Below are 25,121 nucleotides of genomic sequence, written 5' to 3' on the forward strand. Positions count from 1 at the left end.
TGTATTGAAGGATTAACTAATCAGGTTCTGTATCCTGCCTGGATTATGTATTAATGGATTAACTAATCAGGTTCTAATGTTCAGGAAAGCAGTAATAGAATTCTGGCTGGGTTTACTACCGGAGTCTCAAGATATCTTAGGCAGAATATAGAATATATATTTAAAGAATACAATGCATCTATTAATTACTAGTTGCTTCATATTGTAAATGGCTTTACGAAGGAGAAAGAAATATTTTTGATTTTCATTGAACAGTTCTGGGTTTTAGAAAGTTAAAGTTAATTTTTCCTCTTTCATTTACACCATTTACAAATAAAAAGCTAAGTAAGGCATAAAATTTAAGTATTTTCTCTTATAAAAAGATCTTTATGACTTGTAAATTTAAAAAAGATACTATTTTTGTTGTAAAATACATTTCGGTTTTTTTAATTAATACTTAAGAAATTATTGATAAATTGTGATCTGTGTCTGCAGGCTTTATTCCAACTCAGTTATCTTCATCGGAGCCAAGCTTCATAATCTTGGGAAACTACATTTAGCTCTCAGGTTTATCTATAAACTAATTACATCCGATACATTTTACTTGAACCTTAGTTGGAAACTACATTTAGCTCTCAGGTTTATCTATAAACTAATTACATCCGATACATTTTACTTGAACCTTAGTTGGAAACTACATTTAGCTCTCAGGTTTATCTATAAACTAATTACATCCGATACATTTTACTTGAACCTTAGTTGGAAACTACATTTAGCTCTCAGGTTTATCTATAAACTAATTACATCCGATACATTTTACTTGAACCTTAGTTGGAAACTACATTTAGCTCTCAGGTTTATCTATAAACTAATTACATCCGATACATTTTATTTGAACCTTAGCTGGAAACTCTTGTATTGTAGATATCGAGATCAATAAGTTCATCTTTATTTAATATCTACGAAAGTGTGTAAAATTCAATGAGTGTCGTTTTCAGAGATCTAACAGCCCTATCAGAAGCTAGGAAATTTTGAGAGAACAATTTAATAATTTTCTCGCACTCGAACCCAGTAGGGATATCCAAAAAGAGAGGATTAAAAAGAAAATCAAAAGTGTCCACAGTGGATGATTAAGCGATCGGGATTAATGGTATCCAAAACAAAAGTTTCCAGCTCTCCTGCGAAAGAATATTTTTCTAGTTTTCTTAATTATTTTAGTAAAGCAGGATCTCAGAATTTTTAAATTTTTAAATTTTTTTCTCGCGTGCAAATGTGTGGCAAATCAAATATTTGTTGTATATTGGCATATTTTCTGTGTGGTTAGTTTCATGGGGGAAAATAGAAACCAATGTTTTTGTGTAGGGTGGGGGAGATAGTTATCTTTTAGCTGCACTAGTGTATTATGTACAGTGTGCAGTTAACACTACTTCACGGTGACATCGTAAAATCCAATTACTAGAATATTGTGCTCGCTGGCCGAAAATCACTTACAAACATTTAACTCTTGAGCATAAAGAGCTACATACACAATCACTGCCTTAATTACACTCGCCGTTGGTAGAAACGCATATATCTTTATTTATACTTGATTTAAATACAGCAACAGTTGCGGTGAATTACTGAAAAAAATACATAAGTTAAACATATTTATTAAACATTTTGTTATTTAAAAATGCCAGCTGCTTTATTTGCTAAAATAAACCCCTGCCCTCTATGCTACCATATAAATGAGCAAAGCTTAAAACCTTTATTGTTCTAGATGAATCCTAAAGCTAAACTGCCGGTGCATCATTTTCACCTTTCTCTGTGTCTATTTAGATGCCGCCCGTAAGTTACAGAAAATCCCCATACAAAACAAGGAGTCTTAACATGTCTCTTTAGATGCCGCCCATCAGTTACAGAATATTCCCATAAAACACAAGGAGTCTTAACTTACATAGTGCACGCTGTGTATGGCAGTAGCTGTAGTTTCAAAAAGTGATCTCCAGGTGCTAGTATTCTCCTGTGACTAGATAAGTGAGCTCCAACTCGTGTTCAATCAAATTTCAGCATCTCTAAATATTCAAGGTTGACAAAAATGTTCAGCTTCAGAACACAATTAATTAAGGACTTGACGAACCTGCATTTATCCTCAATTTGGCCTGGGAGGATATTTCCACTTTGATCTCCTTCAGGGAGTTTAACCAGAGAAGTAGTTTCCTGCTATATCCAGAGCAGCTCACACACAAAGTGGGTTTATCCAAAATACTCCAGGTAGTTCCGTGGGTTTTCCAGGTAGTTTCGTGGGGACTTTCCAGGTAGTTCCGTTAGTGGTTTCCAGGTAGTTCCGTGATTGGCTTCCAGGCAGTTCCATGGAAGGTTTATTAAGATTATTACTGTAACAATCTCTACATCTAAACAAATCCACATTGCAGAGTTCATCAAAATCCATAAAAAAAACTGTGAAACCTGCTATGGTATCCAGGTAGTTCCGCCGATCCCATAAGCTCAGCCGGTTATTGCTCCAGTCAATCCACTCATCTCCTCTTAATCTTCATGTACAGAATATTATCCAAACCTATTCCAAAAGACCATTTCTTCAACATAACGAGGATATAGATCAATCCTTCCTTTCACCCTTTAACAGATAAAACGTACGGTTACATGGCTTATTTAAATGGTCTTTTCCCTGAGTCTAGCGTAGTCAATGTAGAACACTTCAGTCTGGTGTTCGAATACAAGGAACACCTATATAAATACATTTGAAAAGGCAGCAGGGCAGGGGGATTTTACAGTACGTACAGTAATGGTTTATTTGAAAGTACTGTATTTTACACACCTATGTGGAAGTGTTAATCAATGATCATTACATAAGGATGCAAATCATACATCATTATCTGAAACATTTGAACTTTTTAGTCAATTTACTTTACTTTAAAATCAATGCTGGTCTTGAATATAAAATTGGCATAAGGCTATATAGATAAAATTGATTATTATACAACACAGGTAAAATTCATTATTATAAAATTACTTTTAGGATAGTCAGCTTATCCCAGATCTTGATGCCACTGAAGTTGAATCTTGGCTTGTAGATTTGAAGTTCTCGTTGTAGAGTAGTGTAGATCAAACTCCTGTGTTCTCCTAATATATTGGGATATTACACTGCGGCCCGGGAAAAATTGATCTACGCTACGGCTAGACTCACACAAATGTTTTAGACCATAAAAATGTTTGAAAAACAAGCCATTTACCTGTAACCCTTCCTTTGTTTCTGATAAAGATCTTCTAGAGAATTCTATATCCACTTCTCTGGCAGCCGCATTTAGCTCATCCACAAGCTCCAACACATTTTCAGAACATAGGATCGCCACCTTCCTAACAGATCTCCGTGTGGATCGAAACACTCCTTCGGTGGCATTTTTATACTGGATTGTTATGGTTCGTGCTACACCGTCCTCCGAAACTTCTATATCCTGGACTCTTCCGACTCCCCAAGTAGACTCACCAAATCCAACCTCATTCTCTACCTTGATGAACATGACAATATCTCCGACTATCGGTTGCATACTAGTCTTAGTCCAGCGCGGAGACTTGGGGATAAACTGCTCCAACTTCTCCTCCTTCCAAATCTTCCACCAAGAGCGGTAAATTTTATCCATCTGATCCATCAATCTTGAGGGGGTAGAAATTCTAGCGTACCCTGTCATAGCTCTTCTATTATTCCTTCCCAAGATCAAGCGGTTCGGGGTGATAAGATCAAGATGATCTAAATTCTCAGTCCTTGACCCCAAACAAATCGGCAAATTGTTAAGCTCATTAGCAATCCATGCAAGATTAGTTTCAAATGATAAAAGATCTACCTTTATTCCGAAGAATACCTTCCTGAGGAGCTTCTTTACTTCCTGAATACCTCGTATTAGCCATCCCTTGGGCATTATGCGCTCCTGCAGCACAAACAGAAAACTCGACCCCGACCCTGTGTTTTGTCTCCAGGGTTCTCACCAAATTAGTTTCACTAATCTCCATGGATTTGCAGGCCTTCACTAACTGGGTTCCCGGGTCTATAAAAACCTTGCAAGGGTGCCCATACCGGGCTGAGTGCCTCGTGTAGGCCTGGAGAAACGCTTCCGTAGTATAGTTTTGCATGGTATGAAGGTTCACAGCTCCGGTTGATGGATCCTTGAATATAACTCCATATGCTTTGATTTGACTACGATGGTTGTGCTCACACATCATAGAAAATGGCCCGAATATGTCCACCTGGACAAAATAAAATGCTGGGGCGATAGTTAGTCGGTTGCTATGGATTGGGGCCATCTCAGCTTCTAGCAAGTTACCTTTGAACCTTCGACACCCTACACACTTCTCTCTGACCTCATTAGCGAGGTCACGACCTCGAAAAATGAACGCAATTCCTCTAGATTCCAACAACGTTGAAGTAGCGCTCCGATGGCGTGCTAACATACTATGACAGTACAACATAAGAGAATACGCAATCGGGGAAAACCTGTCCAGCACAGGTTTCACAAATGATAACGGATGAAGATCATACATAGTATTCTCCGGGTCATCTATATCTTGACCATCTAAAATACGACTTGTATACCGGAGAACTCCATCCTTCTCTGCAGTGCAGCTCACATAATCTTTCTTTTGCATAAACTCCTTTACCTCCTGTGTACCAATGAAGAAGAAATAATTTTCTCCATACTGTATAAACCACTCGTCCGTCTTGACCTCAACCTCAGGTTGGACTCCTGGTGGGGGAATAGGTGGCCTCCAGACTGGGCAAAACTTAGGGCGGAGAACCTCTACGAACTTCATAACCAGGCCCATAATCTTTGTAACCTTGTCCCACCTATACCTACAAGGGTCTAAAAGGTACTTGGAGAATGTGTATCTTTCTGAAACCTTGTCCTTCAGCTCTGATAGAAATACTCCCTGGACATCCGCAGCTTTGAGTTCTACAGCAGCTAACCTCTTCTCCTCGCCAGATAACTGAATTTCTTGGATAGTTTTCACAGGCATTTCATTCATGGGAAGTTTCATCCAAGGTTTACCAGAAATCCATTCCGAATCATCTTTTAAATCCTTCACACTAATCGGTCTGGTAGCAATATCTGCTACATTTTTGCTACTTTCTATATGGTTCCAACTAGTCAAGGCAGTAAGTCTTCTGATCTCAATTACGCAATTTCTTACACCTGTCTGTAGAGGTCTCTCATCCTGGGACATCCAAAACAAGGCAATGGTCGAATCAGTCACATAAATTGATGAAGCTATAAAGCTTCCATAATTGTGGCGCACAGTGTGTCCCAAAGAAGCTGCCATAGTAGCAGCTCGAAGCTCCCCTTTTGGCACAGTTAGAAGAGTAACAAGTTTAGATTTAGCACATAAAAGTTGTACACTATACTCTCCAGTAGTCCTGAGCACTTTTGCATGTACACAGGCCACTGCAACATTTTGGCTTGAATCTGCGGATACTATTATATCCAAACTCAAACTTACAGCATCAATAGGAATCACAGCTCTCCTGAAGACGACCTCTCTGCACTGTTCAACATTGTCCAGGTTTCTCACCCACTTATCCAATAGGTCCTCAGGTACTCGATCATCCCAACCCAACTTCATCTTACAAAGCTCTTGGAGATCCAGCTTCAGCATTGCCACAACAGGGGTCAACAACCCCAATGGATCAAATACTCCCGCTACCTTTCCAACCAGGGTTCTTCTCGTGAACACTTTACTCAGAGCTGTCTTGACATCTCCGACTACTGTACTTGGTATTTTTCCCCTTAGAGCTTTACCGAAAAACAACTCCTTGATATCCAACTTTACAGTGTCAGCAGCTGAGTCCCACAACATTCCAACAACACCAACATGCTTTCCATCAGCGGACACCTCAGCTGACGGGGTTTCCCTTGACTTAGTGACTGCCTTCACTGACATTCCTGCCCTCGCCAATACTTTCACAATACTTTCTGCTTTGGCTTCATTCATTTCCTGGGTCTCAGAGCTACTCAAACAATCATCCACATAAGTATCATTCTTTAAAACTTTGGCCCCTTCTTTACCACCAGGCACATTTTCTTCGCAGTAATCGGCAAGTTTGTTTAATCCAGCTAACAGCTGCTGTCCAGACGAACGAACTCCATAGATAAGAGATTTGATCACCATAACTTCAACTGGGTTCTCAGGGTTCAAATTCTTCCTCCACAAATATCGCTGGTATTGGTAATGAGCTGGACACAGATCTATTCCATTGTAGGCCATTTTTATATCACAGCTAACTGCAAAAGAGAACAGTCTAAATCTCAGCAGAACATGTTGAATCTTGCACAGTCTGTTCTCCCCCTTTGCAAGACAATTGTTTAGGCAATCTCCATTTGGTGTAACTGAACTAGCGTCAAAAACCATCCTTACTGGGGTAGATAAAGATGATGAATTATAAACAACTCTCCATGGGATAAAGTACCCCCCTTCCTTGTTTTTTTCGATCTTAGCTATCTCTCCTTTCTCCAGGTGGGCTAACTCAGTGGTGAAACCTTTTGAGTACAGCTTGTCATGGGCCTTCATAACATCCATCCTGCTCTGTTCATTGTTACTTACTTTTTTGATCTGGCCGTCTAGAATCCTCAGGGCGCGGTTAAAGTTGTTAAACAGGAAATCATCAGGATTTTTTACAAACGGTAATTTTGCAGTTAATTTTTCTGTCTTAGGATCGTAAGTTACCGAGGACTCAATCAAGTGTTGCTCCGCCTCCTCCTTAAAGCTTACAAACTCCACATTCTCCTCCTGCTGACAGTTTGTACAGTTTCTGCACCTCAAACACCTGTACTGCACTTCTGTTCCTGACAACTCTGCTCCAAGAAACCTTTTTATGTCGTCACTAAGTGAGTAACTAGCCTCATTTAAACTCCACCTGGCCGGAATCGTCCATTCACTTTGAGAATGTTTCTCACAATGTACCCTCATACAACTGGGTTCAGGTTGGTCCTCCTCCTGTTCATAGCATTCTCCAACCTCCAGATCAACTACTTCTGCATGGGGCATGACATACAAATGTTTGAGGGCTTGACCTTGAGCGCAATATGCTCTGGCCTCAGAGGTCAAGTACGCTCTTGGGCCCACCACTGCAGCAACCTCAATGGCCTTTCTCCATGCTCTGTGAGGCCCCCCTAGGATTGACATTTCTCCGCGGGTTGCAGCAAACTGAGATCTGTAAACTCCCAAACCTCCAGGTAATTGGTGAATCAATACTGGCCAGTACATTGAATATCTTATTCCTAGCATAATATCGACGCTCTTTCCTCCTATTCTTTGAGGACACGGTGGCAGAGGCTGGGTTCCTGGATAATTGCGATGATAATCTGTGTTTATCTCTGTCCAGGCCTCTTCAAGCTCCCAGATAGGGAAAGGATGGGTAATCTCAGGCATGTGCAGTGCAGTAATTGTTGCTTGATAATATCCATCAGCTAGGAAAAGCTTAAACTGCTCCTCCCCAGTTTTGAGCTCTATAGATTGGGCCCCAGCTACATGCATGGTAGTAGGTCCGGGTCTCACTACTGTAGTATCTAATATTCTTGAAGCATTGGATGAGATTGAGGCAGACATACAGCCAGAATCATAAAACATAAGGAGTTCATGATCTTCCACTGAAACATGTTGGAGCAAAAATATTGACGGCTCATCTACATCAGGTACTGTCGGATACTGCCAAGGTTCGTCTACAGGAGTGATGGAGGGCTTCAGATTGGATAAATAGATAGATGGGAACATAGTAAAGAACCGGGTTCCTACAGGGATCAGCTTGTTATCCAACTCCTTAACAAATTCCTCCTCTTTATTTTTGTTCTCCTCAATATGTCTGGTACACATTGTGATATGGTACTGTATGGGAAAATCTCTTTCTTTACATGCGCCTTCCTTACAAGTCCAAGTGGTCTGGCAATTAACTTCGTGACTCTTCTGCCATTCTGCTCTATTCTTCAGATCTATGTTGCTATCCAATCTCAGGCATCTAAAACAGCACTTTTGTTTTCCTGCTACAGAAACCCTCTCTCTAACTCTTGCCTGAACAAACTTCGGACAGTAAAACATATAAGTATGTTTACCATTGCACACCTTACAACTTACTTCCTCAGGTGGCCTATAAGTTGTAGCATGACTAAACGTAGGATTTATCAGTTCATTATCCTCATTCTCCATGCTTGTGTAGGTCTTCTTTCCTCCTGTAGAGATTTTAGAGGTTTCCTTAGACTTACTTTGCTTAGATTCAGCCTCTGCAGATGTGAGGCTGTAGTGAACCTCAAAGGTGAAAGTTTCCACTACAGTATCCAGGTACTCAAAGAACATGTTAAATATCCTTGGCTTGGATACCGTTCCTTCTTTCTGCAAATTCTCCTTGAATTTCTCCAATAACTTATATGGCAGAGCCCGTTGTAGTTCATTTGTTATTGAAGAATAATATAATTCTTCCAAGATCCCATGCTTCTTAGCCATAACCTTGAGCTGAGTTAGTTGAGAACGCACATTCACAGCCCAATCTCGTTTCTTAGTCACTGATCCCTGGCAAGGACCCAACTTTCTTATCTCTTCAATCTTGTTCATAAAAAGAATGTTTACATTTCCATAAGTGTCTTTCAAATATTTGAAAACTTCGCCAATACTCTCCATATGAAGACATGCAGCTCTAGCTACTCCCTGGAGACAGGTTCGGGTTAGTATACGCAACAGCTCACTCCTGGTAGCATTTTTACTTGACGCATAATCTTCCCACTCCGCTGAGAACATATAAAAATCTAGCTTATCTTCCTCGGTCCCAGAAAATTGAGGTGGTTTAACATCTATATTCTTTCCTCCTGTACTGGTGAATACCCCCAGGTTAACTTTCCAATCAGTTTTATTTGCCTCCGTGTCTCGTTCAACCTCTACCAATTCTCTCAGTTGAGTATCAAGGGTTTCAGCCTCCAAAACTTTACCAGCCTCCAAAGCATCTTCCAACAAATTTTTTAGGTCACCCTGGACAGAATTCATCCTCTTTAAAGCATGGCTGAGCACGTCCATGGTTTGGCGAAATTCTGAATCGGTTTGAGGGGCCTTCCTACATGCAGCCTCTAACTCACTTCTCATTAACCTCGCAGCCTCTAAAGTTGAGTCAGTATGTTTTTCCACACGACTTGCTCTAATTGCTATAGCAGCCTCTCTTGCTTTATCCTTCAGTGAAGGTTGCCCTGCCGAGTTGGCTCGTTCTGTTGGCCTTAAGGCCACCTCTCTTTCATGTAACACTTTGCTACACTGTCTTGTGAATGCCAGAATCCCTTTTCTAGCTACAGCCGACCTCTCCCTGTTGGCTGCACTGTAGACCTCATCAGGCTGTAGCAACAATACAGCAGAGACTTCCTGAGCTAAAGCCTTAACTTTCTCCATCTCAGCTAGTTTGTTTCTCAAGTGGTCTATCTCCATCTCCTCCGGGTTTAGGTCACTCAGCTCCTCTTCCCAGATTAACATGTACCTTGCCGTGCCTTGCAAGGCCAGGGTAGGATCCATAGGTTCGGTACCCATAAGATTCCCTCCTCCAGGGCCTATGTCAAATACATCCTGTTCTATATCATGGATAGGTACTGAGAACTGAGTGCTCGCACTGAACCTTGACCTTCTTACGTTTTCTATGAAGCTAAACTCTCCAGGGTCTTGCTCCCATTCCAGAGAGACTCTAGAACTCTCTCCTGTATCTCGACGCTGGGAAACTCCTGGAACCTCGTCTAATAATTCCAGTCGAGCCTCCTCCTCTGGTACAGCTTGTAACCTTGCTGCACCCTCCAAAGAAGACGATCTAGGTCTTCCAGAATTTGTCCTTCTAACCGTCCTGTCCCTATTTGCTAGGACCCATCTTTCCACCAGTCGGCGGTTTCTTGGCCTATCTGGACGAATCGGTGATGAAGTCCTGGTAGATTCAAACCCATGAAACGGCGACGAGGGGCTGCTAGGCTGGCTCATGCGTCGGCGTTAATTTTTGTGTATAAGGCTTAGCTTTATTAATTCACTGTGCTCGCTGGCCGAAAATCACTTACAAACATTTAACTCTTGAGCATAAAAGAGTTACATACACAATCACTGCCTTAATTACACTCGCCGTTGGTAGAAACGCATATATCTTTATTTATACTTGGTTTAAATACAGCAACAGTTGCGGTGAATTACTGAAAAAAATACATAAGTTAAACATATTTATTAAACATTTTGTTATTTAAAAATGCCAGCTGCTTTATTTGCTAAAATAAACCCCTGCCCTCTATGCTACCATATAAATGAGCAAAGCTTAAAACCTTTATTGTTCTAGATGAATCCTAAAGCTAAACTGCCGGTGCATCATTTTCACCTTTCTCTGTGTCTATTTAGATGCCGCCCGTAAGTTACAGAAAATCCCCATACAAAACAAGGAGTCTTAACATGTCTCTTTAGATGCCGCCCATCAGTTACAGAATATTCCCATAAAACACAAGGAGTCTTAACTTACATAGTGCACGCTGTGTATGGCAGTAGCTGTAGTTTCAAAAAGTGATCTCCAGGTGCTAGTATTCTCCTGTGACTAGATAAGTGAGCTCCAACTCGTGTTCAATCAAATTTCAGCATCTCTAAATATTCAAGGTTGACAAAAATGTTCAGCTTCAGAACACAATTAATTAAGGACTTGACGAACCTGCATTTATCCTCAATTTGGCCTGGGAGGATATTTCCACTTTGATCTCCTTCAGGGAGTTTAACCAGAGAAGTAGTTTCCTGCTATATCCAGAGCAGCTCACACACAAAGTGGGTTTATCCAAAATACTCCAGGTAGTTCCGTGGGTTTTCCAGGTAGTTTCGTGGGGACTTTCCAGGTAGTTCCGTTAGTGGTTTCCAGGTAGTTCCGTGATTGGCTTCCAGGCAGTTCCATGGAAGGTTTATTAAGATTATTACTGTAACAATCTCTACATCTAAACAAATCCACATTGCAGAGTTCATCAAAATCCATAAAAAAAACTGTGAAACCTGCTATGGTATCCAGGTAGTTCCGCCGATCCCATAAGCTCAGCCGGTTATTGCTCCAGTCAATCCACTCATCTCCTCTTAATCTTCATGTACAGAATATTATCCAAACCTATTCCAAAAGACCATTTCTTCAACATAACGAGGATATAGATCAATCCTTCCTTTCACCCTTTAACAGATAAAACGTACGGTTACATGGCTTATTTAAATGGTCATTTCCCTGAGTCTAGCGTAGTCAATGTAGAACACTTCAGTCTGGTGTTCGAATACAGAGAACACCTATATAAATACATTTGAAAAGGCAGCAGGGCAGGGGGATTTTACAGTACGTACAGTAATGGTTTATATGAAAGTACTGTATTTTACACACCTATGTGGAAGTGTTAATCAATGATCATTACATAAGGATGCAAATCATACATCATTATCTGAAACATTTGAACTTTTTAGTCAATTTACTTTACTTTAAAATCAATGCTGGTCTTGAATATAAAATTGGCATAAGGCTATATAGATAAAATTGATTATTATACAACACAGGTAAAATTCATTATTATAAAATTACTTTTAGGATAGTCAGCTTATCCCAGATCTTGATGCCACTGAAGTTGAATCTTGGCTTGTAGATTTGAAGTTCTCGTTGTAGAGTAGTGTAGATCAAACTCCTGTGTTCTCCTAATATATTGGGATATTACAAATATTCAACAACTTTATAATAATACACATCATTGATATTAAATCTAATATAATTTCATACCTCTGCTATAATAATACAAATCATTGATATTAAATCTAATATTATTTTCAGACCTCTGCCATAATAATACAAATCATTGATATTAAATCTAATATAATATTCAGACCTCTGCCATAATAATACACATCATTGATATTAAATCTAATATTATTTTCAGACCTCTGCCATAATAATACACATCATTGATATTAAATCTAACATTATTTTCAGACCTCTGCCATAATAACAAAAAACATTGATACTAAATCTAATATAATATTCAGACCTCTGCCATAATAATACAAATTATTGACACTAAATCTAATATTTTCAGACTTATGCCATTGATAATACAAATCTTTGATACAAAGTCTATATATTTTCAGACCTCTGCTTCATCAAATCCAGCTCCTTGGCTCTATTTGTCAAGTAAAGGAAGATTCATCAGGTTTTAACCATTATATATTCTTCCAATGTTTTGTAGGTCGGGTTGTTCCTGGGTGAATGCATATATATTATAAATTCTGGGATGCCATTAAAAATTTATAATTAATGGGAGGGGAGTTTGACTAATATATAATTAGTCAAACTGATTTAATAATTGATTGAGTTTTTTTTCTTTCTCTGGTTTACGACGGAACAAGTGATCTACCAATTCTTAGAACTATTTAATTGGCTGATAAACCAATGGAGTAATAATCTGAGTGATAACTGATTAGTTGATTTGCCGCTTGGTTTTATTTTAATTATCAATTAATTGATAATTGAACGATTGACTGGTTGTTTGATTTGTTGGTTGGCTGGTTAATTGATTGATTTACACTAACTAGTAACTAACTACCACTAGGATGGATGGAACTACCAACTGGAGTAGAACTTCTCTCTCTACTTCTAGAAGTATCTCTTCATGTCTCAGATGATCAGAGTAATCTGACTCTTGTCTCTTTATTCAAGTCTGCAGTCAATCCTTACTTCAGGTAGGAATATTTTTCATGGTAATTGGTCTCTATCCTTCAAATCTCTCACCCTGGACTGATTTGCCTTTTTGTTACGGCCTGTTCTGAACTAGACACGACGGAAATTCCTATACATTAGATACGTCTTTTAATTTGCTTTGTTTCAGATTTCTTAAGAGTTGGCTTTACTCTGGAGAATGTGATTACTCATTTAAAGAATTTGGAATTCTAATGGATGCTAGGTTAGTATTTTTGCAGCAGTTTTACTTCTATTAACAAAACAGGAATGGATTAATAAACTTGTTTTGCTTTTAGATACTCAAGCAATCGGACACAGGAGTATTGGAACAATATGTACGGGCTGACCCCTTTATCAGAACAAGGATCAGGCGCTTCATTTCTAGCTGAGATACAGGTAGAATGTGTACAGGTTGACCCCTTTATCAGAGCAGGGTTCTGGAGGTAAGGTATATTATGTACAGAATTAGACCCCTGTATCAGAGTAAGGTTATTAGTTATGATCATGGAGCTTTATTCCTAGCTGAGATACAGGTATAATATGTACAGGTTGACCCCTTTATCAGAACAGGGTTCTGAAGCTTCATTTCTTGCTGAGATACAGGTAGAATGTGTACAGGTTGACCCCTTTATCAGAGCAGGGTTCTGGAGCTTTATTCCTAGCTGAGATACAGATAGAATATGTATAGGTTGACCCCTTTATCAGAACAGGGTTCTGGAGCTTTATTCCTAGTTGAGATACAGGTAAAATATGTATAGGTTGACCCCTTTATCAGAGCAGGGTTCAGGAGCTTTATTCCTAGCTGAGATACAGATAGAATATGTATAGGTTGACCCCTTTATCAGAGCAGGGTTCAGGAGCTTTATTCCTAGCTGAGATACAGATAGAATATGTATCGGTTGACCCCTTTATCAGAACAGGGTTCTGGAGCTTTATTCCTAGTTGAGATACAGGTAGAATATGTAAAGGTTGACCCCTTTATCAGGACAGGGTTCAGGAGCTTCATTCCTAGCTGAGATACAGGTAGAATATGTACAGGCTGACCCCTTTATCAGGACAGAGTTCAGGAGCTTCATTCTTAGCTGAGATACAGGTATTCCTTAACGAATTTTAATCCTTAGCACTTTTTGCTAATATTGCTATCGTTAAAGCTTTTTAAAATTATGTTTTGAATCATCCTGATTATAATCTCCTGACTTTATAAATATCTATTTTTTTTGTCCATTTTTAGGAAAAAGTGTTTTCCACGGGTAAGTCCTTGTCCTTGCTACGCCTGGTAAGTCCTGATCATCATCTCTCCGGTAGATTCAGAGATATTCAACCAGAATTCATTCTAGCGGTTACAGCTCGCGATCAATCACGTCTCAGGTAAAGAGAGGGGAATTTCTATGATGAAATTTTTTTACTAACCCCTCTTTTCGGTTGTAAAAGATTTTAAGTGAAATCAACCAAAAGCATGAAAATAAAAATGCATCACAAATCTAATATACTTCAGATTAAGCGTGGAAGCGTACACCTGTAAGTTGACCGAAGCAGCTCGTCTTACAACCTTCAGTCTTACGGAGAAGAGGGAGAAAGAGAAGGAGGAGAGGATTCAGGAAGCAAAGATGGTCAAAATCAGGTTCATATTTGTAAATTGTGCACTAGCCAGGATTTGTCTCCATGTCACAGCTGCAATGTGTGGCGCTGTGCCCTGAAGGCAGTCTGGGGTACCCACGTTGGGTTCCATTTCAGAATTACATTTGATTTGATTTACATACTTTACGTCCAGTTTAAAGGAACTGAACTTGTAATTATAAACGATTTTTCATTTATAGAGTGGTATTGTAATGGTACCCTACTTTGTCAGATAAAGGAGGAACGAGATATCCTTTTTTTCTGGTTGAAAATTGATTGGTTTTTAAGAGCGTCGAAATCTTCGTAAATGTTTCTCAGATAAACGGAGAATCATTTCAAAATTACGCCTACAGTCCCTTTAAGACAAGTAGCAGTACTTATTGACGTTGTATGTTTTTTAATATTGCTATCAATATTTTAGACACGATGAAGATTCTGAGAAGATAAGAAAAGAAATGGAGAAGAGGAAAGAGGAGAAAAAGAACGCACAGCAGAAGATATACAAGGAGCTTGTCAAGCACGCCGAGGAAACCAAATCTAGGCGGGAGAAGGAACGGCGGAAGGTTCTCGAAGAGGAGGCGGAGATTGAACGCGAGGCGGAGCGGAGGGTGGAGGAGGAGAGGAAGAGGGAGGAAGAAGATAGGATTAGAATAACCGAGTTTTATACTCGGCTTCAGAGAGAGGCGGAGGTTCGTGAGCTTAGGGCGGAGTGGAGATTGAAGAGAAATAATCCTGGAATCAAATCCAAGTAAGCCATGTATAATGTAAATTGCACGAAGTATGTCTGTTGAACGATCCTCTCTCACGACGGCGATCTGGGAATTTCAGTTCTTAGGACTTTTTAATTTTGCTTCTTCAAATAGTATCTATGGGATCAAAAATAACATTGTTGGTATTTTTTAAAATGTTTTTTTTTATTCAAAAGGAATTCTACTTTGTTTTAATAGCTTAAAACAACATCATGGGTTGGACCAAAAATAATTTTTTGAAGGTTAGGATAGGACATTATTTGGCCAGAATAATGGACTGATTGGGAATTTCCAGTAACATTTTATTGATAATTTACGGAATCCCCCCCCCCTACTCGTACTGAACCTGCATCAATTTTGATTCTCTAGGAGGATCTTGTTACATCGAACACTAGCGACAAGTCTGGAGAACCGCATGAAGATTGTTGGTATCTCTAAACCCTTAGAACCTGTCCCTGCACAGGCAAGGAGTTTTGATGGATTGTCAGACCTTGAGATTCTGAAGGACGAGATGGGAAACTTTACCGTCAGGTTCAAGGACTCGGAAGGGAACATTCTCATGGAAAGCTTAGATTTCTTCCAACCTTTTGACTCGGAACTTCAAAACCAACTCGGGTCAAAACCTTTCTCTGAACTTTCAGATCATCTAAAAACCAAAATCATTCATGGTTTAGAGTTCAGATTATTACAGAAACAACTCCATACTCCAAAACCAATAGCGAGCACTCCAACCCTTTCCCGGAGAAGGGAGAAAAACCTAACCACAATATCCGATTACCTAACCCAAGGAGAACTGGAATTTCCGGATAAGAACGGAAATCTTGAGGAAACCTACGATGCTCCAGACACTGTCGGAGAACGAAAAAAACCGTCCGCGGTTCCAATAGAACGTCTTCTTTATCCTCAGAGATTTAACCAAGAAAAGGTAGTGGAGACGAAGATAGTAAGAACGGAGATTGTGCTCAGAAAATCCTCTAAACCTCTTCCGTACACTAAAGCATTTCCAGAACTCAAGCTCCCGCCAAAACCGGTAATACAGTGCATTAAATTATGTATTTCGTTAAATTTTCAGAAATTTTCAAAATAAAATTTTAATTTGAATTAATTTTGAAATTTGTTTTATAAAAAAATAATCTGAGCTGAAAACTTTAGAATGGTGGATATCGAGATTATTGGTTTGGTTGATCCTCTCTTTTTCTTAATATGAGACCAACCTAATCTTGTACTTGTATCCTGTAATGTGTATAAAATTCAGCCAATCAGAGTCGCGAATATGAAGCAGATGAATTTGAAATTTTGCGTGCCATTTAAGATTATTTTCAGAAACGGGAAGGACTCTAATTTAAAAAAAAAACGGGTTTTGATTTTTCTTTACTATGTACGTTGGATACTCAGATTAAGTTATTGGGATTAAGGATATCTCATTCAGCTCTGATTGATTCACATAAAAGTAAAGGTTAATTATTCATTTATTGTTTAGGATCAAATTGAGCCATTGAAGGAGCTTGAGACAAAAACATTTCCTCCTTTGGGTCTAATCCTACAGAACTCCGTCCTAGTTCCACTCAGGTAGAGATAAAACACACAGAACATCTTTAAAGGAACTATAAGCGTAATTTCAACCTGAACATTTTTCCTTGGTATAAGTTTCAATTTGTGATTATTGTTTGTATTTGTAGAGCCCAGAAGAAGTTGGTAGATTCCGCCCTACTTAATCATATGCTGGTTCAAGCACAACTAGAGGAACATCTTCAAGCTCTTAGGAGGTAAACTCCGATTATTATTATTATTATTATTAATATTTTATTATTATATTATTATTATTAGTAGTATTTTATTATCATATTATTATTATTATTAGTATTTTATTATCATATTATTATTATTATTAGTATTTTATTATCATATTATTATTATTAGTAGTATTTTATTATCATATTATTATTATTGTTATTATTATTATCAGTTAAAAAGACACACTCACAATAAATTTTTTCCCATCAAGAATTTTCTTTTTTAAATTTCTCAAAATTTATAAATTTCGGTTGAAGGTTTTCTCTAAAATTCACTTTCGGATTTATACAACAAATACTATGAACCAAATCAAATCAAATATTTATTACATGAAGACATAATTATTATTAAAAATATAATTAATAATTATCACAAATTACGATAAATCCTCATGAGGAAAATCTTAAGAATCGGGTGGGCCGGGTTTTCATTAATTTCCCTGTTAACAGAGGGGGGTGTGCCCGTTTTGGGAATTTTAGCATCCACAGGAATTGTTCAGCTATTAACATGATGGGGCAACATCAATTCTCCATTGCGCACCTCTTTAATACACATGAGTCTCTTATATTCTTTATTTCTGGTACAGCGATACAGAGCTAGGACCCGTGAACTGAAAAACAATAAATCAGTCACGGGTTGCATAAATATTAAATTAGTAATAGAATAATTTAAATAAATAAAATTAGCCAAGTTTACATTAAAATTTGCTCCAGGTGTGCTAAATGTGAATAAATTGTAACAAATATATATAAATTAAGATAACACTTACAAAGTTGATTAGGCCGGAGAATTTAATAGCTCTAGAGTTGATGTTTGTGACCAGCTGTCTCTTTTACATAACTAGAAATAATAAGAAGAGTTCATAACTAGAAATAATAAGAAGAGTTTATATAAAGGCTTGTCATGTGTTAGATAAGATAGCCACACTTTCGTCTTTAATTGTTCACAGATATCGCACGAAACTTGATTATACCTTTATCTGCTCGAAAGCAGCAGTCCCGGTTTAGAGAAACACAGATGCTTCCGACGGGACTTCTCCGAGAGGAGGAACGGATACTGCTCCGAGATGATGAACTGACACTTCTCCGAGAGGAGTTACGGATTGTGTCAAGATCTAAAAAAGATTAAGTTAACATTAGATCTAAATCTTGAGAGCAGTTCATATTCTATCTTCACCTTTGTCTGCTCGAGAGCAGCAGTCCCGGTTTAGAGAAGTACAGTTACTTCCGACGGGACTTCTCCGAGAGGAGGCAAGGATACTTCTCTGAGAAGAGGCAAGGATATGATAAACTGACCAATATACCTGAGTACTAGCATAATAATGTCAGTGACACATATTCTCTGGAAATGAATATGTACAATAATAGCTGATATNTCATGTTGAAGATACAAACAGACTCTCATTCGTGTTGAAGCTATCATCCTCGTCCAGGAGTATGGCGAGGACACATCACCTGTTAGTTTATTAGTTCATAGTTCAAAACAGGCGTTGAAATACACGTACGATCTGGATTCACTTTATATAACATCCATAAGTTTTAATGAGCTTAGATTCAAAAGGTTTTAGCCAGTGTTACATTTACATTTAAATAAGATGTTTTATAAACCTAGCATTGCACAACCTGGAGTACTAAGGCAGGATAACGCAGTTATTCTAGCCCATTATGGTCTGAAATATATAGACCATTAAATATAATTTTTTAATATAGGCTCTTTAAATTATAGACTTAGACGTTATAAAAAAGCTTGTTAAGCTTGAAGATCTAAAACTTTAGGCCAGAAAATACATTTAACATAAAACTTTAGTTAAATTCTCAGATAAAATCTTATATATAATTTTGAATAAATGTTCATGTATATAATAGTAGGAACAAGTATAGAGTTAGATGAGAAGATCTTCATGGGCTTCTTTAGATCACGATTTCTGGATTCAACCTGAACATCAAGATTTAAGAAAAGATCCGTAGATCTTACACTAGGAGAATTATGTGATAATTGTTTCAAGAATCATACATGTTAAAGTAGATAGAAGACTAAATGTCACAAATAAATTCAAATACCAAAGACGACTTTCAAGTCGTCTTTCTATTGTCATGTTTCGTTGGACACCCTGTACATTCTGCAGTATGGAATTTTTTCTACAGCTTGACATCATACTTCCAATAGTTTACAACAACAAATTTCTGCCCCTAACATCAATTAATCAACATTAATCAACATTTGGGATCGTACTAAATGGAATTATCTGGACTCCTGCTACTCAAAAGTTTACAGCACTAGCTCTAACATTTTTCAGCTGAATTTAGGGATTAAACCCTTGATGGGCTCGGACAAATTTGCTGTAAAGAAGATGGAGGTTTGTGAGATCTGTGGAGCCTTCCTTATTGTTGGAGATGCTCAGAGTAGAATAGGAATCAGTCGCCAGCATATTTATAATTATATCTACATATATATATTTATTATTCCTTTTAAGATGTTTTTTTTTACATTTGATTTAAATTTATTGTCTATTCCTCCTCATTTTGAGCCACATCCCTGTTCTAGCCTTTACAGAACTAAATAAGGTGTTTTGACTTAGAATAGTTTTTTAATAACAGTTTTAATGGTTAACGATTGATTCTCATGCCGCCATTTAATTTACGTACTCAAATAAATAAATATCGCGGATTTTTCTGTTAAAATTTAACGTTTTTTTTCATGCACATTTTTTAATTTTGAACTTTCATAAATCCTCCCTGTTGGAGCTTATTCAAGTAGTTGAGCCCAATCGTTTCAGCCGTTTTGACGTTTATTTGATACAAACTTACAAACAGTCAAGCCATGAATAAAAAGTAAATATCTGGACTGGTTTAGATGATCATCTAATGGGGAAACAGCATGCAGGATATACAAGACTAAAGGAACATCAATATTGAATTTAAAAAAAAAGATTTATAAAATGTTTTGTTGTGACTGTTGAGTGTCGATACTTTTATATTTTTTGTTCATGGTGCCATCTTCCATTGTCTTACTATTTTTAGGAGGCCTTGGAACGATGATGAAACCGCGTAGACGTGGCTTGAACCAACGCACAAGAGAAGTGGTTGAATCACGTCTGTGTGGTTTAGCTACTTGCTATTTAAAAAGCTGGTCCCCCTTGTTCAAGAGTTAAAATTGTTGTTATGCTAGTCAAGCTTGGAGGCTTCAATTGAACTGAGGAAGAAGAAGAGAGAGGAGAGAGAAAAGGAACGGGTAAGAAAGTTTGTTAGTCTATTAAAAATCTTATAATTTATACTTATACATTTTACTTGGACGTACAAATTTATTTCTTCAATAACAAGTTTTTTAAATTTTAGAATTGAAAAATTAGCAAAAAATTATATTAAAAAATTATGAAATGTTTGTTATTTCTTAAGAAATACACACTACGGACAAATGGACAAATGGACTGGAAATGAAGCGGTTATTGGTTCCTTAGTTCAAAAATGTCCATTAACGATTTACAATATTATTTTCTGGAAATTTTCTGGAAAACGACGCGCGAAGCACTACACTACAGTCAAAAAGCAGCTAATAAATTGTCATGGTATGTTTATTACCAGATGGCAAAGGGAAATTTCGTGGACAATCTCTTGAAAGAAATTTCTATTCTAGGAGGAGTGGGCTGAGGAGAGAAGGAAAGGGAAGGTTGAGGATGAAGATAAAGAGGAAAAGGACGAAGGGCAGAAGAAACGAAGTCGCAGCTCTGAACGCAGATCACACGATCGTAAATCACATGATCGGAAACGATCCCGAAGCCGTGATCGTAAACGTTCTCGGAGCCGAGATCGCCGACGTCGGTCCCGGAGCAAGGATAGCCGAAGGAGGAGTAGGAGCAGGAGCAGAGACGGAAGACGGGGACGGAGATATTAGACCTGGGTCTCCTCCTATTTACTAGAACACCCTGAGCTATCTGAGTCCATGTTTAATCCCCCCCAAGTACTGCTCAACCAAGTTCAGGTGTTGTCCCATACAAATCTGTTTGTTCTTCAAATTATTTTGTTTTGATTTCGCGTGTTTTTCTCATGTGCGTTTTAAGTTTAATAAAATCTGGAATCTGAGATTAGAATGCACTTTGAAATTATAACAGCTTTCGCATAATTTTCATGTCGATTTCTGTCTAGTTCATTCTTGTTAAATTTGTAAATTTAATCTGTCCATAACGTTTAAATGATCATTTTTTAATGCAAAAAGTGATTTGTATAAAACAAACAAAAAATATTTTACTTTCCGCTTGTTTTCTTCGTTAAAATATACGAAAAGTTCTTTAATGAGATATGTTGACGCAATACGCATACTATATAATCTAACTGCGTAGGTTACTCCCAGTCCCGCTTCTTGTGACAGTTAAAGGGTTTAAACTGGTTTAAAGTAAGTTAAATGCCAGGTATTAGATGTATTTTTTACAGGGGTATATATTCATTCAACAATTATAATACTATGCTTCCTTTTATTTTTTTTTGTTGTTCTCGCAAACCTTTAAAACTTGTTTTTTTGAAATTTATATATGTAGTAAAAAATTCAAAAAAGTCTCGTGTACTTTTTAGAAGAATATATACCCTTGTGTCATCGAAGTTTTCTACCAAAATACTTTCTTCTAACCTTGAGGTAAAACAATTCTAAATAACAACATAACAGAGGTAACTTACGTTCATCTTTGGTCTTTAAACACTATTCTTCATATTGAGGTATCAACCCCACCCCCTCCCCCTCCCCCTAGCTTGCATTTGGACTCAACATCGTTGATTTCTAAGGTACTTTAAATCAACTTAGGAATAATGATGGTTAAATCATATCTGTCGGCGGTTCAAGGTATAAATTAACCTGCATAGTTGGTCAGAGGAAAGAACTTCTGAATGGACGAAATGATCTAAACTTATTTCTTTCATTCTTTCATTATTTCTTTCTTAGTCGTTTCTTCCTCCCATTAGGGTCTAATTTGAAACCATTTCTCTACCCTTCCTTAAACCTGGTTCAGCTGTTTTAAGGTACATCCGTGTATAGACGTGAATATCTCAAGGTTTCAGATAGAATGGGTTTACTTAGTATACTCAAGAAGCTGAAGCAGAAGGAGAAGGAGATGAGGATTCTAATGCTGGGTTTAGGAAAGCATTTGTAATTTGACTCACTTGCTCGAGACATTAATGCTAAAGGGCGTATACAGGAATTTTTCCTGGAGGGGGGGGATCAGTCTATTTAGTTCCCTATATACGCTCATGGATAGGAGTGTTATTTAGTTTTTATTTATGAAGGACAAAAAAATGGTAGAAAGAGTAAAAAGACTAGCAAAGTATTGATATTACAACAATTGGTGTTAAAGAAAACATCGTTTAGTTTAATGAAAAAAAGTTATTAAAAAAAGGCAGCAGAGCAAGGTAAAATAGGAAAATAAGTTGTTATAATAGAGGAATTTTAAGTTGAAAAGGGGGAGGCCATTTGTTGAAATAAAGTATTGGAGAAAAAAATGCTTGTTATCAGATAATGCTGGTAAAACAACAATCCTCAAGAAGTTTAATGGAGAGGATATTACAGAGATTGCTCCAACACTAGGATTCAATATTAAAACCCTTGAACACAGGAATAGTTCTTCATCTTATGTACTTGGTCATTTCTCAGAGGCGCAAGAAGACCGTTAACCCCTAAAATTTACAGGACTACAACAGGGGAAATTAAACCAAGGCATGATTTATTCTCAAAAATATCCGAAACTCTACCTACAACTGCATTCTAAATTATTTTTCACGCATGTGAACATAAATAATTCTCTCTCTACCCCCCCCCCCCTTAAAAAATCCAAATTTTGTTTCTGTCCCTTTAGTGATCTTTCACAAGGGTTTCTTTTTCATGATTATGCGTACTTCCTTTTTCATAATCTTACGCACTTTGTACCTCATTTTACGCAATCGGTCATTTTACAAAATTACTCATTTGGACCATCTCTAATATATTGCTTACTTGGCTGAAATAGCCAATTTAATAGTTCAACATAATTATTCTTATATACAATTTTTCACTGTGTCCTTTTTCAATTATCTAGTTTTTCAATATTTTTGGAAATAACAAAGAATACATTACATATGCAGGATATTCTTTTAATTTGGCAAAAAACTGAAAATTTGAAATATAAACCCTGGATCAAAAAATTCATTTTCCTAGTTTACGCTTCCATATATGAAAGGAAAGTTTATCTACGGAGGATAAGAACTAATATATTTAGAGGATTTCAGTTAAATATCTGGGATGTTGGAGGACAGAAATCTCTCCGATCCTACTGGAGAAACTACTTCGAGTCTACTGATGGTCTAATCTGGGTTGTAGACTCAGCTGATAAAAGAAGACTAGGTATGTCATTTCCCCTCTGGCAAAAAGTATTCAGAGGTTTGTTTTTTATTTAGTATTTCATCATTCGAAGATTTCGGAGAAAAAATTAAAAACATTCCAACGATTTTTTTATGATAAAATGAAAAAATTTACACTAATTAATTGTTTTTTTTCTCTCTTTTTGATACGCTGCTAGTATTCTATGTTTATATATATTAAAAAAAATACCAATACCATATTTGTATGATTACAATCCATATATACACTTTGCTTGTCTGTTTGTTTGTCTGTTCTTTTGTATCCAATAAACGTCAAACGGATAAACCGATCGAGTGCAAAAGTTTTGAGACCCCGGGGAAGGTTTTTGGATGATCAAACTTTAGAAAATGTCTACTAAAATATCAATAAAAGAGAAACAATTAAAAGTTATGATCGGAAATGGTCAAATTTAACATAAATTTGAAATTAAGCATCTCTTAGAAATCCGCTAGATAACCTTGATAAATTCTTTTTAGTACTACTGATCACTGAAGATTGCATCTAGCATAAAACATTGTGTTTATAAATAAAATGTGTGAAGAATATTGTTGTGTTTTCGCTATATATATATACATATTGTGTATATATGTATATATATTGTGTTATAGAGGACTGTAAGACGGAGCTGCATAAGCTGCTGGAGGAGGAAAGACTGCTGGGAGCAACGCTGCTAGTATTTGCAAACAAACAGGATCTACCTGGAGCACTGGGAATGGACGAAATCCGCGAGGTAAAAATTATAAAACTTCTTATTCTTAAAGGATTGTAGGTGAAATTGTACATGGACCTCGTTTAAAGAGTTCTCCAGTTATAACAGGGGTATATAATCTTAAAAATTGATGATCCAAGGGGGCGGAGGGGAAATAAAAAATTTGACCTCAAAAGGTACGTTTTTAAACTAAAAATGGAGTTATTGTCCCTAAAAATCATTATTATTCTCAGATTAAGCGAATTAAATCCTTAAACTAACATCTTGAGGAATAAAATGTGTAAAATGTGTGGGGGGAGGGGGGTTGAACATCAGTGTTTTTTGCTAGTCTGTTGACGTTTAAATACATAATTAATGGTTTTAAAATTGAACTGCTTGGATTTTCTGATGACACTTCTTTAGAAATGGCGGAACACTTAAGAATACATATGTAAACATTATATACACCTACTGGCTACTAGAACATATTTTCAAAAAGAAAAAGAATAATTTTTATTTCAGGTTTTACAGTTGGATCAGATTACAACCCATCACTGGATGATCCTGAACTGTAGTGCTATAACCGGAGAAAATCTTCTTCAGGAAATGAAACATTCTTTCTATTAAATAAAAAAATGAGCGGTTCATGCCTTTGTAATTTTTTGTTGCCTCGAACCCCCCCCCCCCCCTATTCAGCAGTTGTTTTTATAAACTTTCAAGACGAAATGGACAATGAGACATTTTTAAAGAAAAAATCTCAGAGTAAAAAAGTATTTGTTTGATTAGACAAATCGATTATCTTTAATACGCAAGAAATTTTTTTGTATATCTTCAGAAAGAAAAAAAAACAGATTTTTAAAAAAATAATTGAAAAAGTAAAGAATATTTTGTCTGGCAGGGAGTGGACTGGATAATTGATGATATTTCAGCCAGAATTTTTACAATGGACTGAATTCTCTTCAACTAATGTACATTGTGAACTTTGTACACTGTACACTGTACACTGTACACGAATTTAATACACACTACACGCTAAGTGTACAGCAGCACTTCAGTATGGTTTCTTGATGTTTTAATTCTAAACCTTCATTCAAGAATATGTCAAACGCAAAAATCGTTTCAGTCATGCACCTTCAAGTTTAACCAATAAAAACGTGCGTTTCAGTCATGCACCTTCAAGTTTAACCANGAA

The 25,121-nt window shown here is 37.1% G+C and overlaps 2 protein-coding genes and 1 long non-coding RNA gene across 7 annotated transcripts; 2 read left to right on the forward strand and 1 right to left on the reverse strand.

Moving 5' to 3' along the window:
• The first annotated feature begins 86 nt into the window (after positions 1 to 86).
• On the forward strand, positions 87 to 16,839 carry LOC111698296 (gamma-tubulin complex component 6). Its single transcript, XM_023468590.1, has 12 exons — positions 87 to 140; positions 475 to 546; positions 12,115 to 12,176; positions 12,576 to 12,705; positions 12,852 to 12,926; positions 13,000 to 13,099; positions 13,935 to 14,071; positions 14,199 to 14,324; positions 14,742 to 15,068; positions 15,439 to 16,099; positions 16,550 to 16,638; positions 16,749 to 16,839. The coding sequence occupies exons 4-12, from the start codon at positions 12,581 to 12,583 to the stop codon at positions 16,837 to 16,839; spliced, it is 1,731 nt and encodes a 576-aa protein (XP_023324358.1). The 5' UTR covers positions 87 to 140; positions 475 to 546; positions 12,115 to 12,176; positions 12,576 to 12,580.
• A 485-nt stretch (positions 16,840 to 17,324) lies between these two features.
• On the reverse strand, positions 17,325 to 18,140 carry LOC111698294 (uncharacterized). The gene is made up of 4 exons (XR_002764505.1): positions 18,040 to 18,140; positions 17,837 to 17,977; positions 17,633 to 17,703; positions 17,325 to 17,473 (listed from the first exon to the last, which is right to left on the reverse strand). It is a non-coding gene; the product is annotated as an uncharacterized LOC111698294 (long non-coding RNA).
• Positions 18,141 to 19,122: 982 nt separating this feature from the next.
• On the forward strand, positions 19,123 to 25,117 carry LOC111698285 (ADP-ribosylation factor-like protein 2). 5 transcript variants are annotated; one of them, XM_023468576.1, is made up of 9 exons: positions 20,030 to 20,094; positions 20,497 to 20,841; positions 21,200 to 21,252; positions 21,909 to 21,986; positions 22,360 to 22,459; positions 23,099 to 23,223; positions 23,850 to 23,971; positions 24,452 to 24,532; positions 24,828 to 25,117. In XM_023468576.1, the coding sequence occupies exons 4-9, from the start codon at positions 21,914 to 21,916 to the stop codon at positions 24,879 to 24,881; spliced, it is 555 nt and encodes a 184-aa protein (XP_023324344.1). In that variant the 5' UTR covers positions 20,030 to 20,094; positions 20,497 to 20,841; positions 21,200 to 21,252; positions 21,909 to 21,913; the 3' UTR covers positions 24,882 to 25,117. The 5 variants fall into 5 exon arrangements, with proteins under 5 accessions (XP_023324345.1, XP_023324344.1, XP_023324341.1 ...); XM_023468573.1 differs by having other exon boundaries at positions 20,497 to 21,292; positions 21,457 to 21,986; XM_023468575.1 differs by lacking the exon at positions 21,200 to 21,252 and having other exon boundaries at positions 20,497 to 21,195; positions 21,714 to 21,986.
• The last annotated feature ends 4 nt before the right edge of the window (positions 25,118 to 25,121 follow it).

This window comes from Eurytemora carolleeae, unplaced genomic scaffold, assembly GCF_000591075.1.
Source record: "Eurytemora carolleeae unplaced genomic scaffold, Eaff_2.0 scaffold180, whole genome shotgun sequence".
NCBI classification, from domain to species: Eukaryota; Metazoa; Arthropoda; class Copepoda; order Calanoida; family Temoridae; genus Eurytemora; species Eurytemora carolleeae.

Bases quoted from the DNA above. Each gene is read 5' to 3' on its own strand.
- LOC111698296 (XM_023468590.1), top strand. From the start codon at position 12,581: ATGGAACTACCAACTGGAGTAGAACTTCTCTCTCTACTTCTAGAAGTA. The intron at 15,069-15,438 runs GTAAGCCATGTA...TTGATTCTCTAG, and splicing joins AATCCTGGAATCAAATCCAA to GAGGATCTTGTTACATCGAA. The intron at 16,100-16,549 runs GTAATACAGTGC...TTTATTGTTTAG, and splicing joins TCAAGCTCCCGCCAAAACCG to GATCAAATTGAGCCATTGAA.
- LOC111698285 (XM_023468573.1), top strand. From the start codon at position 21,914: ATGGGTTTACTTAGTATACTCAAGAAGCTGAAGCAGAAGGAGAAGGAG. The intron at 23,972-24,451 runs GTAAAAATTATA...TTTTTATTTCAG, and splicing joins GAATGGACGAAATCCGCGAG to GTTTTACAGTTGGATCAGAT. The intron at 24,533-24,827 runs GAAATGAAACAT...TTTGTCTGGCAG, and splicing joins CCGGAGAAAATCTTCTTCAG to GGAGTGGACTGGATAATTGA.